The 15,310-nt window shown below is 42.4% G+C and overlaps 1 protein-coding gene across 6 annotated transcripts in view; it reads left to right on the top strand.

Annotated features, from left to right (window-relative positions):
* LOC308458002 (proprotein convertase subtilisin/kexin type 5-like) overlaps window positions 1–15,310 on the top strand; it is a 167,837-nt gene that overhangs the window by 15,141 nt on the left and 137,386 nt on the right. For 5 of the 6 annotated variants that reach the window (XM_080972454.1, XM_080972455.1, XM_080972456.1 and 2 more), the window contains exon 2: window positions 5,470–5,574. In XM_080972454.1, the coding sequence (XP_080828580.1) occupies window positions 5,470–5,574 (105 nt within the window). Of the gene's footprint in view, window positions 1–5,469; window positions 5,575–15,310 lie in introns of those variants that run through there. The other variant, XM_080972459.1, reaches the window with a different exon arrangement.

The raw sequence follows: 15,310 nt of genomic DNA, 5'->3' as shown, positions 1-15,310 counted from the left end.
TTGCATTTGATGTTTAACTATATGTGCAGATTCAGCATCTTCAAAGTGGAAATGAAAGGGGGCAAAAGATACTGATGTAGCCAACTGAAAATCATATTTAGAAGCTTACTAAGCAGTATGTCCTTGTTTTAGACCAATTGCTTTGATTCAAAGAGATAGTGTTTCAGACACAGAGCTCCACTGCAGGACATGAAGAAATCCTAGCATTTGCCATATGTTCATTAAGATGAGAGGTGAATATTTATTTCACAGTTGCTTGAAATAATCTTATTTTATGCATCTGCAGTAGAAAGGAGTAATGCAAATGTTGCAGTGAAATTGTGTGAGCTTACAGATGTAGAAAGGCACAAACTCATCATTGGTGGAATTGTAAACAAATGGTCTAATTTTTACCATACCTCCATTGCATTTAAGGAGGACTAAGATTACAGAAGTATCAATATTTTATCTTGGTAAATATTATGTTCTGTTTTTCCTCACATACATTCTAAATATAGCAATCCAAAACAAGGGCAATACCCAGAGAGAGAAAGAGAGCGAAATTGGAATAATCAGATGATCAGAAGCACAGAGGAAGTTTTTTGAGATGACGTTAAAGTGAGAATAATCCATTCTTAAAAACATCTCTATAGAAATATCATCAAATTGTATGTTGCCCAAGGAAAACAGGTTTTTTTAAAAACCTGTTTAGCTGTAAGCACCACTTTCAGTCAATCAGAGGTTTAGTCAGTTTCTGAATATATTTTCCTAGTCATATATGCAGTGTGTTTTTGCTGTTATTGAGCTTCTCAGGGTAACTAAGGTTTTTTAAAATATAAAAATTCAGTAAGCTAGATAAATATGTCAGTGTTGCTGTATTTAAAATCGATACTGTACTTCACTAAGGGAGGTGGCTGGCTGATCTGCGATAAAGTCACAGCAGAGTGGAGTAGGTAGAAGAATCTGTAACTGTCTCTGACTGAGCTGCTCCTCTGAGTTTAGATGAGAGATAGGTAAGGCAGACTAAGAGATAATACAGTGTATGTGAAACTGCCTTTGAAGACTTCTTAGAAACTTATGTTCATACAGAACACTGCTGCCAGGTTACTACCTGGAGCTGACCAAAGGGAAAACAACCCCATCAGTTCTACACAACTAAATTGGTTGCCAGTTCTTCCCTGAGCACAATTCAAAGTGCTGGTCCTTACCTTTAAAGTTTTGAGATTCAGATATCAAAAAGACCACTTGAGCTTGCTGAGGCTGCTGCCAGAGGCGCTTCTCTGAATTCCCCTGCCTTCTGAAGTGAGGTGAAGGTGGTGGTGACAAGAGAAGGCCTTTGCAGCTGTGACGCTCTCTGTATGGAATGCCCCCAGGTGCATTTTCAGTGTGGCTTTAATGTGAAAAGGTCGGGGGGGGGGGGGATGCTGCCTTTTATTCCTCTGCTTGGGGTTTATTGTTCTGCTGTGTTAATCCATATGCTTTTATTTTATTTTATTTTTATGACTGTTGTGCCCTGCCCTGAGAGTTTTCTTAAATTTAAGGAGAGTATTAAAAAAATCAATACACAGGAAGAAGAGAAGTGAAAAAAGTAAGAGGTTCACAAGAGAGAGAGAGAGAGAGAGATCATCAGGGAGAACTGGAACCAGGGCCTGAGGTGGTGTACATTGCCAGCTTAAAATGCAGCTAAGTTGCTCTTTTTCTCAATTCGGATCAAAGTTGGCTTGGGGAAAAATGCAGTATTTTGTATATTAAAAAATGACAAGAGAGATACAAAATAGATATGGATTGTGACTAATGTTGTGTGTATACCACTTTCCAAACCATCCGTGGAAGTGCACTTGATGCAGAGTAAATGGAAGTGTGTACATAGCTTTAGGAAAGCATGGGGTCCATAGTAATAAGAAGGTAAAGAGCTGGAGAAGAGAAGGCGAACTTGACAAGAGAGAATGACAGAGAAGAGAGGTGTGCATGGCCAAGAGCAGCCAAGCTGCAGGATGCTGAAATTCTTCTAATATTTGGATGCAGGCTTCAAGTACCCAAGTAGTAGTTTGCAAATTGAGTTTAAACAGTTACAACGGTCTATCACCATAATCATTAATTAGCTACGCAAATATTCAGACAAAGATAAGAGATGCAGGGAACATATGGCCCATCTAGCTTTTTGAGCAAATTACTCAAGGAATATGTAGCAGTTAAGGCTGCAATCATAAATTTAAGTTCAATATTATCATTCTTTTTGTTAAGAATATTGCACCCAACAGCAGCCAGTAAGGTGGCATGGGTGGGGCACCCTTGCTCTCCTGGCCTCCCAACACAGTGGGTCTCTGATGTTTACCAAGAGGAAAATGGGAGGGGTAAGGGGGCAGGTAAGGGGTGGGGAACTTAGCCTGGTACAGCGCAAAGAGACAGAGTCACCCTGCCTCTGCCCCTGCCATATGCTGCACCGAGCCAAGATCCCTGCATCCCATCCCTCCCTTGTCCCTCCCTACCTGTAGCCGCCAAGTGTCTTCTGCCCCCTCAATATTTGTTTGAAGGGGGCTCAGCCCCCCCCCCCCAAATATTGAGAGGACCTGGTGCAATGTTGCAGAAGGCTGCACCAGCCTGCGTGGTATCTGGAGACTGTGGGGACTGGCACAACGTAACAGAAGGCTGTGCTGGCCTGCACATGTCAAGAGATGTGTGACATCACCTGCCACATGCATGCCATGTCACTCACATGCCATGCGCTTCCCCCTAAAAAAAAATATATGTTGGGGGCAGCCTGGTGTCACTGCAGTATATACATTAGTTCTGAGCACAGAGTTGTCTGTTTCTTCTTTGAGTATTGCTGCATTGTACATAAGTAATTCCATATTGAACTGCACCAGCACAACATACAGTGGTAGCTCAGGTTACAAACCCTTCAGGTTACAGAAATAGTGCTTCAGGTTAAGAACTTTGCTTTAGGATGAGAACAGAAATTGGGCTCCTGCAGCGTGGCAGCAGCAGGAGGCCCCATTAGCTAAAGTGGTGCTTCAGGTTAAGAACAGTTTCAGGTTAAGTACGGACCTCCGGAACGAATTAAGCACTTAACCTGAGGTACCACTGTATTCTTAAATCAGCAGCAGGCAGTTAAAGCACTGAATGGCCTGGAGAAAACTTTCAGTTCCTTTTCTTTCTATGAAAATGCATTTTGTTTTGTATGCACCAAGTAATGGATTTGAAAAAGAATTTAATTTCTTTCTCTAATATTATAGCTTTACAATAACTTCAGTCATTGGGGTGGAGTAAAGGTTCCTCATTAAAAAGTAGAACCTCTTTAATCTGTGTTAATTAAAACGATTTCATTCCAACAGCACATAGTAGATGAAATTACATTGAATATTTTGGCTTAATAACTACAGTATGTGGAAGCTCCCCACACAATTGAAAACCCTAAAGTACTTGGGGAGCCTTCAAGAGTAGAAGCAGCTCCTTGCTTCAGACCTTTGCTCTCAATCTCACTGAAGGCTGTTAATGCAATAAAGAAGATCCTGTGGAGCAGGTGGTTCACGACAGCACATTCTTGCTCCTAGGGGACCAGATTCAATTAACCCAGCATGCTAGTGGAACCTAGCACAAGGGCTTCTGCTAGTGCAATGGGGCTCCCCGCTCTCCTCCCCCAGTGCTGACCCCAGATCCTCTCTGGAGGGTCAAGAGAGGGAGGATGAGAGTAGAAATGCTTGCAGTGACTGAATGATCAGGAGAGAGTGACGCTGAATTCCTACCCTTGCTTTTGGTTATGTGTGAGGAGCATGAGCTTCTGAATGGGGCTTTTGTCAGTGCTGAGGCTATAAGCACAAATCCTTTGCTTGATTGTTGTGAGTTATTGTGCCTAGGTGCCCACAGACAATGACTTGTTAGGTAGCCAACTGAAGTGAAACCTATATTGCTTATTGCTATAAGATTAGATAGTTGTATAACTTGATATTTATGATGGTATAAGAGAGCACTTCCTTTTTTATAGTTTTTTCTAATAGGATCACCTACAAAGATTCGTTAGGAGAACCACTACTGGATAGCAGGTAGTCACACATTGCTATCTCTTTGCAAGCTTTATAGCACCAACTGTGCTGTCATAACTGTCAGACATCTTTGTGACATGGACAGCATACAATGCTGGCAACACCTACCTGCTGTTTCCTTCAATTCTTCCCCATCCTCCAGTGTGATAAGTCTTTTGGTAAACTGGACTGGACTGCAAAAGGAATTCAGTTTAAATATCAAAAATTATGCCAAACCTGTGAGTGAAGAAAATGAGGAAGAAATGGTTTGGTTTCTGCATATAGTGAATACTTTGGAATGAAAATATGAAACCTGCCTCTGCAGGGAGAGAATTCCACAGCTTAGGGGCTGCCACAGAGAGCATTTCTCCTGGGCTGCCACCACCTGAACATGTAAAAATGATGGAAGAGGATTCCTACTGCCGATCTTAACACAAGAGAGTTTCTGTAGGGAAGGGGGTGGTCTTTCAAATGCCATTTAGGGCTTTAAACACTAATGTGGACATATTTAATTCAGCTGGAAAATGAATTGGCAACCAACACAACTGTTTTAAACCAGGGGTTATGTAAGTTTGAAATGGAGGCTTTCAAACCCCTGAGGCTTGTCTTTTAACCTCATGCTTTGTAAAGGTCTGAATATTTATAATGCTGGAATTGTCAGTGGTATTCTTATTTTTTAAATTATATCTAAAGTGAATCTATAATTTTAAAAAAATGTTCATTTAAAAAGATAGTTGTGTACTGGTTTCCTAATTTTTAATAAAAGGAATAATCTAAAATTCTAATAGAATTTATTCCTTGTGATACTTCAGATGGATTTTGTTTTGTGAACTAATGATATAAAAAGCTGAATATAGTACCTTTTACAATAAAGTTCCTTGAGTGCACTGGATAGCAATGCAGCATAATGATTGGAGAGTTGTACTATGTCCTGGGAGACTGGGGCTTGATCCCTACTCAGCCATGCAGCTCATTGGGTGACCCTGGTAAGAGATTTCTTACCACCTCACCATTTCTTAGCCTAACCCATCTCCCAGGGTTGTTGTGAAGATGAACTGGGGAGGAGGAGAATCATGTACACCACCTTGAGCTCCTTGGAAGAAAAGAGTGTGTGTGAGAGAGAGACTGAGTATTTTTATGCTTTTTTGTGAAAATAGTTGGGTGATAATTTGGACAAAATTACTTAAAATGCTGCATATAAATTAGACATTAAAAAAGATAGAGACAGACAGAATAAGCAGCTCAGTTATAATATATGGTTATGCAGCTATGCCTTGAGGACAGTCCATCCATTTCATATCATATGTCCTTTTGAAAGATGAGCGCTGAGGATCAAGTAAAACAGCAGGAAATTGCATAATTTATAGTGCTGGTTTTCTTTAAAAAACAAAACAAAAACTAGACAAACTGTTTTTAATAAGTTAAATCTTCCTCTTTTCTCCCTCTCCACTTTCCCCCCTCTCTACAGATTGGAGCACTGAAGGATTACTACCACTTCTACCATAGTAAAACGATTAAAAGGTCAGTTCTCTCAAGTAGAGGTACTCACAGCTTCATTTCAATGGAACCAAAGGTAAGATAACACAGCTAGCCAGTCATATAAGATGCAAGCACTTACATTTTTAATTTGAAATTTTACACTAGGAGACATTTACCTGGATGGCATCTAAGATTTCAAGAGCTGACATATTATCTGTTCATTGAGCTTCTGCTACACATTAGGATATAATGAAGACAATATTGTATTATTAACGGATGTGCTGTCCTAAGATGTACAACCTGGTTCATAAGGGACTGGCGTATGTATCTGGTGATCTGTAGATCAACCTTCACTAATTTAAGCAGCCCCAAATTAGTATAATAGTTTCTTGGTATTCTCTTTGCAAGTAGTAGCCCGTCTTAGAATGGAGAAATATACCTTGTGACAGTAGATGGTACTGCTATGCAATCTCAAGAAACTGCATGTTGTACAGCAGTTGTTCTGGCTGGGTTGCAGCCTTTGGCACAGTGTAGCAGATGTAGGTGCATTGCACCTGTGTTCACTCAGAGGCTGCAGTCCTGAAACCATTTCCATACTTTGGAGTAGTCCAGCTGTTTGGTGAAGCACTTTGAAATGTAAATGACTTGAGGGGTATTGCATACCAGCCACAAGTAATTTGTGGATAAGGTTGCTAGATGTCTGCTGTTTTTTCCTAACAAGAGCCTTCTTTAACTGCTTCACAACAGGCAGAAATGCAACACACCAACTTTTCCTAGAATGCAGAAGATGGAAAAGTTGTGCCTCTTTAATTTCTTATTATTATGCAACTTTACAATGTATGGATCTTCCATGGGGAAAAGAAAGATGGTACTTATTTGACAAGTTTTTGTTTAATGTATCAGGAACAATTTCAATTTTTACACTTCTGTTTTTTAATAATATATTCTGACTTCTGTTGAATTTGTAGATATCTTTTTCCTTTGTAACAGACTTCTCATGATACTTTTCCATTATTATAGCTATGCCAAACTTTGGCCCTCACTTTTTCTTTTTCTTTTAGGCGGAAATGATAGACTTTCATGTGTGTGGGGAGGGAAGGTGTGGTAAACCTCTTCAAAGCATGCCATTTCCCAAAGGTAGTTCATGACTGGTAACATCCACTGCGTTTCCCCTCTCAGCTACCAGTTGGCTGCCATTTCCATCACAGCCAATTAAGGAATTTGTACATTTCAGTATGTGTCTTGATTCTAAGACTTGATATGCCAGTTGCTTGATGTCTTGACGTACAACATGTACAGATAGCTAACACATCACAAGGGTTATGCTCCTGGGCATAATCACTTAAAGCAATTGGGAGCGGGGGTTGATTGCTGGGCTTTGGGAAGTAGGCAGGAGAACTCTGACAGGGTCCCAAAGTCCTCCCACCTGCTTCTCAGAGCCCAGCAAGCATCCCTCCTGCTTTGGTACATGCTACCTGCCAGATAGCTTGCAGTAGTAATGTGGCACCGTCTTTGTCACAAGTACAAATCCTAGAGTATATGCATGTTAGTAGACCATGGAAGTGGAGGAAACCCACACCAAGAACTGTTATAAGACAGTCTCATTTCTTTGGCAAGAGTTAAGCAATTGTTGGTCATTTGTTGCATGTGATCTAGTTTATTTGCATTTCACAGAATATCTTAATGTTTAACCACATGGCTAATTTGGTAGCAATGTATGGAAAATTAGCACATTGTAAACTGTTCTTTCTATTATTATTTTTTGTTTATCTTTCTATTAATTGTTATGTTTTCATTCTGTTCATTAAACAAGCTAGAATTTCATATTAGAATTGCCATTTGAAAAACTTGGTTTTACTAACAACATAGGATTACTGATGGAAATGAACATAAATGTTCACTGGCGAACTGAGATCTTAACTTGTTATAAAAGCCATGTTTGACTTCTTGCATTTATGGCTCGCCTTCTTCATAATTATCCTGACTGTTAGCAGATGGCTCAAAAGGTTCAGCCTTCATATTCTTAATTGTGCATGCATTTGTTTAAATGGCATATCAGAAAATTTTCTCTCCCTCGCTCTTTCCTAAGCCCTTTGTGAGGTTCCATTAGTCTGACAATCTCATTGTAGATTGCTGAACAAGAAAGATTCATCTACAACTTTACAATGATTCACTTCTTAATCAGTGTAACAAATAGATTAGGATGTGAAATGTAGTCAATAAGATTGCACTCATTCCTTTCCTTTTACTTAAACTGCTCATTAGACTGGCTGTAAGGATGGACTATCACTTTCAGATTGCGTAGATACACTGTGCTGAAGCAAGTTGTGGAAAAAAGTAGTAATATCCATTGTCCACTTTATCCTGCTATCAGAAACCTAAGCTCCAAAAAACAGGCAGGTGTCATGTTCCAACAAGTTGCAGTGTTGATAGCACTTGTCTTGAAGGCAGATTAAGGTCTTTGCATTTTTACGTTGAAGGAAAGCTGGTTATTGTTCCATTAACTTGCAAGAGATGTAACACAACCTGATGAAATCTAAACATTTAATAGCATTGATCTTGCAGAGGACATAGGTGTGTGTGTCTGTGTGTGTGTGTGTGTGTGGTTGTGTGTGTGGTTTATTGTGATATATTTGGTTCCACTATGCCTCATTAACTAGAGTCCTTAACTAAGTCCTTAACTAGAAGTATTCCATGTATCCCACATAATGTTTAAAAGACTCGGCCCATGCATATGCTGCAAACCAGCAAAACTGCTGCTTGAGTCATGCATACAGGGCAGCATACAGGCTAACAGCCTTTATATACTATGCCAGACATATGGATCACCTATATGAAGAACTGCATTTTTGTTAAACATGGCCTCAGCCTGTCTCAGGTCCTCCCAGGGGAGGCTGGGGTGAAGCCAGGGCACATGTAATTAGAAGAGAGAGATGTTGCATCTCAAAGAGCAAGGATGGGACAAGACAAGTCTGATGGTCCAGTCAAGTTCTAGTGGTAAGTCATATCCAGAGGGCAGAGACTTGAAGTGCTTTCTGGGCCTCCAAATCTGCCTCTGAACCTCATGGAGCATCAGGGCCAGAGAACGTGACACTTACCATAATTTCAAGTGGGAAAATGATGCATATAAAGGCAGATATTTTGAAGCTAAACTAGCACTGTCACTCCATATCATTCTGAAGATAATTTCGAATCCCAGCTGACCTCAAGCTGCAGACAGGGGCGTATAAGGGGGGACGGGGGGGCGGTCCACCCTGGGTGCCATCATGAGGTGGGGTGACATGCTGGCTGAATCCAAACCCCCTTTTGCACAAATAAACGTTGGTGGGACCCATAGAATCCTGTTTGGCCTTTTAAGTGTCGCCCTTTTAAGGAGGCTCTGCCCCTAGAGGCCGCTCCGAGGAGCGATGCGAGCCAATCCCAAGCCTCACCTCGCCAGCTCCAGAGCCGCAGAACCTCGCAGCGGCTTTGGAGGGCAGCGATTCCTCCATCCAGCCTCGCGCACCTGTGCACCAAAGCAAGTCAGCAGCAGCAGCAGCAGCAGCAGCAGCAGCTGCTGCTGCTGCTGCTGCTGCTGCTGTGTTCCTTTGCCTCCCCTGTTCATTGGTTCTTGGTGCTTTACTTTATATTCACTTGCTAAGTACTGAAGATCAATGAACACAAGGTGCAGCTGCTGTATAGGGTGACATTAACTAGCACAAGGTGGTTCTATCATTAGGCCAGGCATAGGCAAATTTGGCCCTCCAGATGTTTTGGGACTACAATTCCCATCATCCCTGAGCACTGGTCCTGTTAGCTAGGGATTATGGGAGTTGTAGTTCCAAAACATCTGGAGGGCTGAGGTTGCCTATGCCTACATTAGGCAGATAGGCTTGAAGCTGCTCTGTCTCCTTGCAGAGGAAGCAGTCCTAGGTTAGAAGTGAGTAGCTGCAAAGTAGCTTTCTGACATTTTTGAGTAAGACCTGTTTGTATAACTCCTGCTATTTCCATAGATGATATTTTTATTAGAGGCTTATGTGAATTGCTGAAACAGGTACATAGCCTAAAAGGTAAATACAAATATATGTATATATTGCCATTTTTAGGGCAATTTCCTGTTTGCTTTGAGCCTTAATTCAAATCTCTGAATAGTTATTCTAAAATTCAGTTTAAACTGCTAGGCATCATGTGAGCGGAGTTTTTCAAAACAAAAATTAATCAAGAGTTATCTTAGGTCCACTATGAGTCAAGCTCGGCTCTCTGGCTTGGCCATCTTGTCAATTGAAAACAAAGTAGCGAAAGGAATTGATTTTGATGATGTGATTTCAAAATTTGCAGAGAACAAAGTTAGGAAAAAAATGTTTTAAGTGCTTATGCTCACAATGTTAAGTAAATAAACCAGAAAATAACACTTGCAACTGTAAGCACACTATCTTATTTTTCCTTCTTTTAATAATTTCAATGTGTGTGTGGGGGGGGGGTGACAAGAAATTTCCTGCTCTGGGTATCACCTGACCTTGCTATGCCACTGGCTGCAGATAAAGCTATAAAGGGCTGACAAGAGGGAGGGAGCCTCAGCAAAACCTACACAGGAGATGTAACTGATCTCTAAAGCAACCATTCTTTCACTCAGAGAAAGTAAAGAGATTGCAGATTACTATTCTGAATTAGAAGACCCTGACATGAGCAGTTAATGCGATGAAGAAGGGACAGAGTGAAATGTTAACAAGGGAGAAGAAAAGGAAACAAGTTGTGCCTGCCCATCTTAGCAACTCTTCTTTTTATTAAATCAAGGAAATCAGTTCTCCTGTCATTGCCCTTCTCTTACCATGTATAACACTGCTTCTCTTGAATTTCACGTATTGGTAGAAATGCTGGATTATCTTGAGTAGGCCCTAGAGGGGAATGTGGGATGAAAGACTCATCTGAATGAGTCATAGGATAACACAGCATGACTCTAGAGAAGCACAGACACAGCCATATTTTCATAAACCCATTTATGCTGTATCGTGTAGCCCTTTGTAATTAATTTATATGCATTCAACAGCTTCCTTTGGTCAAACACTGCTGTTTCCTTTTTTGCCCAGAATGTTTGGTGTGAAGCAAATGGCAGGTGTTCATGATGTGCATTCGCAATTGTACATAATCTGTATGTGAGTAGCTAGAAGAATCCCAGACAGGAAATGGAAAAGTGGATAAAGGGGGGGGGGGCACACAAGCTCACAATGGGGACAATTTAAAGTCATCTTAAAATCAGAGCATTTGAGATGAGAGTTATGCATCTCAGTATAAAGCATTTACTTATAAATGTAAAGTGCATGGAAATTATTTTATTATTTTTCGTCTTGGTACATATGTAGAATAATGTGGTGAAATGATTTGAAAAACAGCAGTTGAAGGCTTTCATATTTCACATTTCAATATGAGACAGAATATTACAGAGACTCAGAATTACTCAAGGCATATTTAGAGAGTTCAAGAGGACCAGGTCCTAATTGCTGTCAGCTGCACTCTGGGAGATGTTAGGAGACTTTATTCAGTTTATGTTGCCAGCAAAGGAAAGACGGCAAGTGGCTAATCTGGCTGACAGGCTGGTGTGTTTCAGGCTGATCTAGAAAAGGAATAAATGGAGAAATAGTTGTTTTGCATCATAAGGGGCAATAATTTTGGGGAAAAGAAAAGCTAATTTACAGAGCTGGCTGCCATAAGATCCTTTAGCAGAGGTGAGAGAGCAAGGGAACATGTTGGAAAGAAATTATGCAGAATGCACTAGGAATGTGAAAAGAGCAAAGGGCTAGTTTTATAGGGGTCCAACAGTCTCTGAATTCAGAATTTGCATAACAGCTTGAAATAAAGGCTTGAAATAAAGGAGGCCCCTCGACTGTCCTCGGGTCCAGTATTGGACCACTTTGACCAGGTATCCCCAGCCGATGTGGACAGACTCCTCCGAGCTGGAAAGCCCACCACCTGTCCTCTCGACCCGTGTCTGTCTTGGCTGATTAGAGCGTGTCCAGACGAGGTGCGGGCCCCCCTGGGGGATATCATCAATTTGTCCCTTGGCACCTGGGATATTCCCAGGGGAACTGAAGGAGGCAGTGGTGCGCCCACTCTTAAAGAAAACATCATTAGATCCCTTAGATCTATCCAATTACCGCCCGGTTTTGAATCTTCCATTCCTGGGTAAGGTGATTGAGAGAGCGGTTGCTGAACAGCTTGGCAGGTTTCTGGATGAAACATCGGCTCTCGATCCATTCCAGTCCGGCTTCCGCGTGGTCATGGGACCGAGACGGCTCTGGTCGCCCTAACAGATGATCTCCTCAGGCAGCTGGATCGAGGCGGGTCGGGGCTGCTGATTCTTCTAGATCTGTCAGCAGCCTTCGACATGGTCGATCACGAACTCCTGGACCACCGCCTTGCTGACGTGGGGATCCAGGGCACAGTCCTTCAATGGCTGCGCTCGTTTCTCTCTGGTCGGGGACAGAGGGTGGCGCTTGGGGGGGAATTGTCATCATGCCACTCCTTGGTGTGTGGAGTGCCTCAGGGTGCGATACTCTCCTCGATGCTTTTTAACATCTTTATGCGCCCCCTCGCCCAGCTTGTCCGGAGTTTTGGGCTGGGTTGCCATCAGTATGCCGATGACACCCAACTCTATCTGTTGATGGATGGCCATCCTGACTCAGCCCCAGACACACTGACCAGATGTCTGGAAGCTGTGGCTGGATGGTTACGTGGGAGCCGGTTGAAGTTAAATCCTTCGAAGACAGAGGTCCTCTGGCTGGGACGGTACGATATGGGATTGAGGGGGCAACTCCCATCTCTTGCGGGGGTGCAATTAGTGCCAGCACCGTTCGATACCTCCCTCTCTATGGAGGCGCAGATTACAGCTATAACAAAGGAGGCATTTTTTCATCTCCGCCAAGCTAAGCAGTTGGCTCCTTACCTCTCTCGCCCTGACCTAGCCACTGTGATCCACGCGACGGTCACCTCCAGACTGGATTATTGTAACTTGCTCTACGTGGGGCTGCCCTTGAGACTGACCCAGAAACTCCAGCGGGTGCAGAATGCTGCAGCGAGACTCCTTATGGGGTCTTCGCTGCGAGATCACATTCATCCAGGACTATACCAGCTGCACTGGCCCCTGGTGGAGTACAGGATCAGGTTTAAGGTGCTGGTTTTAACCTTTAAAGCCCTATACGGCCTAGGACCCTCGTACCTACGGGACCGCCTCTCCTGGTATGTCCCACAGAGGAACCTACGGTCTGCAAATAAAAACGTCTTGAAGGTCCCAGGCCTCAGAGAGGTTAGGCTGGCCCCAACTAGAGCCAGGGCTTTCTCGGCTGCGGCTCCAATCTGGTGGAACGCTCTGTCACAAGAGACTAGGGCCCTGCGGGACCTGACATCTTTCCGCAGGGCCTGCAAGACAGAGCTGTTCCACCAGGCCTTTGGTCAGGGCACAGCCTGACTCCATCCTCTGGCAATCTGCACAGAATTTTGCTTAACGGTTGCCATCAATTTGATTTTAATTAATTTTTATAATGAAATGTTTTTTAGAATGTTGGATTATTTGATTGTTGTTAGCCGCCCTGAGCCCGGCTTCAGCTGGGGAGGGCGGGATATAAATAAAAATTATTATTATTATTATTATTATTATTATTATTACTATTATGTGTCTGCCTTTTAATACTGTATATTTAGAGTTACTTTCATGATTAGGTTATTTAGCTAATTCTAAAAGGAAAGTGCTGGTTGAAATTCTTACATATGTAAGAAACGTATGTTGAAACTCCTAATATTTTTTCAAGTAGTCTGTGGGTTCTGAACCAGAATGAGGACAGTGCATATAAAAAGTGTCCCACGAAAGTGGCATCATTATGTATTCTATTCCTGAACATAAGGGGAGAGTTCCCATCATCATGTAGTAAAAATGGTAGTAGCGCTCATGCATGAGAAGAAAATACAGTTGTACCTTGGAAGTCGAATGGAATCCGTTCCAGAGGTCCGTTTGACTTCCAAAACATTTGTAAACCAAAGCGTGGCTTCTGTTTGGCTGGAAGCTGCAGAAGCCCCATTGGACGTTCAGCTTCCAAAAATACCATATTGGCCCAAATATAAGCCACACCCTCTAATAAGCTGTACCTTTAAAATTCTTGGGGGGGGGGGGAGAAAAAAAGACAATACCCGAATATAAGCCGCTCCCTTAAAATTGGGTTACAGGCTGAAAATTGCTACGGTTGGTAGAATTGTAACTCTGAGCCAATTTAAGCCTTTGATCTTGCAAGCCCACAAAAAGTACCATACAATTGCTAAAATCGCAAATTGCTATTCAATTGCTACAATTCTGCAGACACTTATACCTACAAATTTACTTCATTTTCTACCTCTTTTTGCCTTTTATCACATTATCATAAAGATTCCAAATATGGTAAAAACTTAGAAAAATGCTGTTTTGATTAAAAAATTCAGAATCAAATACACATTTATACATCACCCATGGTGGTTTTAATCCAGAAAACATGAACACCAGAACAGTCCTGCTCAATTTCAATAGAAAAATTGTGAAACAGAAATAGCACAGACCTAGTCATGTGTATTCAGAAGTACCTCTGGGTTCAATGGAACTTACTTTCATATAAGTGTGTAGGAGTGCAGCCTAAGCAGTACAGTGGAACCTCAGGTTACATACGCTTCAGGTTGCAAACGCTTCAGGTTACAGACTCCGCTAACCCAGAAATAGTACATCAGGTTAAGAACTTTGCTTCAGGATGAGAACAGAAATCGTGCTCCGGTGGCACAGCGGCAGCGGGAGGCCCCATTAGCTAAAGTAGTGCTTCAAGTTAAGAACAGTTTCAGTTTAAGAACGGACCTCCGAAACGAATTAAGTATTTAACCCGAGGTACCACTGTATATAAAATGCTCTCAAGTTTTGTTAAGACATGTGGTATCTAAAACCATGACATGAAATATTGGGGCTTAAATGTTGACCCCCCCCCCCCATCAAACAAATATTCAACTTATTTTGACCATAGTGCACCTTGGATTGCTTCTACTGTATATTAAAAGCATTTTGTTATTATTATTGCTATTATTATTTATTTAGCTTAGGGACTACTCTTTCATTCTCTTATTCATTTCAATGTCTAAGTTACTTCAAGCCAGGGATGCCATATTTTGAAGAGCAAAAAAAGAGGACACATTTGCCAACTTCTACTTTTACCTGTGGATCACTATGACAGCTCTCATTTCAAATACCCCTACTACATGGGCATAGCCAGGATTTTTGTTAGGGGGGCAGAACCACAGTTAGTTGAGTATTTTTATTGGTTGGGAGGGCAGCTGCCCCCTGGCTACGCCCATTCCCTACTATATGTAGGCTGTAGAAGCTGTGATATACTGCTAGTAGCAAGGTGCCGTTGCTGCTGACTTTGCGGCTGACTTCAGAATAGTACACTAACAGTAGGTGTCCGAGAATAGACACCACAAAGCCACTGCTTTCCATTTGGAAGGATTTAGGCACTAAAGAAGTGACAATTTCCCAGCCTTTCTCCCTCCCTTTCAGTGCACCCACAGGGGGTTTGAAGCTGCCTCTAACTGCCACCCCTCGAACAAGCCGGGGCACAGCAGAGCTCCTGTCCTACTTATTTTTGCCCCTTGGAAGAAGGGAGACAGAGAAAGGACAGAGAGGCCACATGCCCCAGGCTTGATGCAGGCCAGGACTGGCGGGGAAGAGATGGGCGGGAAAGGAGCCGCCCTCCCTTGGAGGATCCTCGCAGCTGTGGAGCCTTAGAGCCTGGCTTCTCCTCCCCTGGGGTTGTGTCTGCCTGCTTCCCTTGCTCCACACAGCAGACATGGTT

This window comes from Podarcis pityusensis (assembly GCF_964106645.2).
Source record: "Podarcis pityusensis genome assembly, chromosome: 11".
NCBI classification, from domain to species: Eukaryota; Metazoa; Chordata; class Lepidosauria; order Squamata; family Lacertidae; genus Podarcis; species Podarcis pityusensis.
The sequence above is the reverse complement of the archived record's forward strand: the minus strand, read 5'-3'. Positions and strand labels throughout refer to the sequence as shown.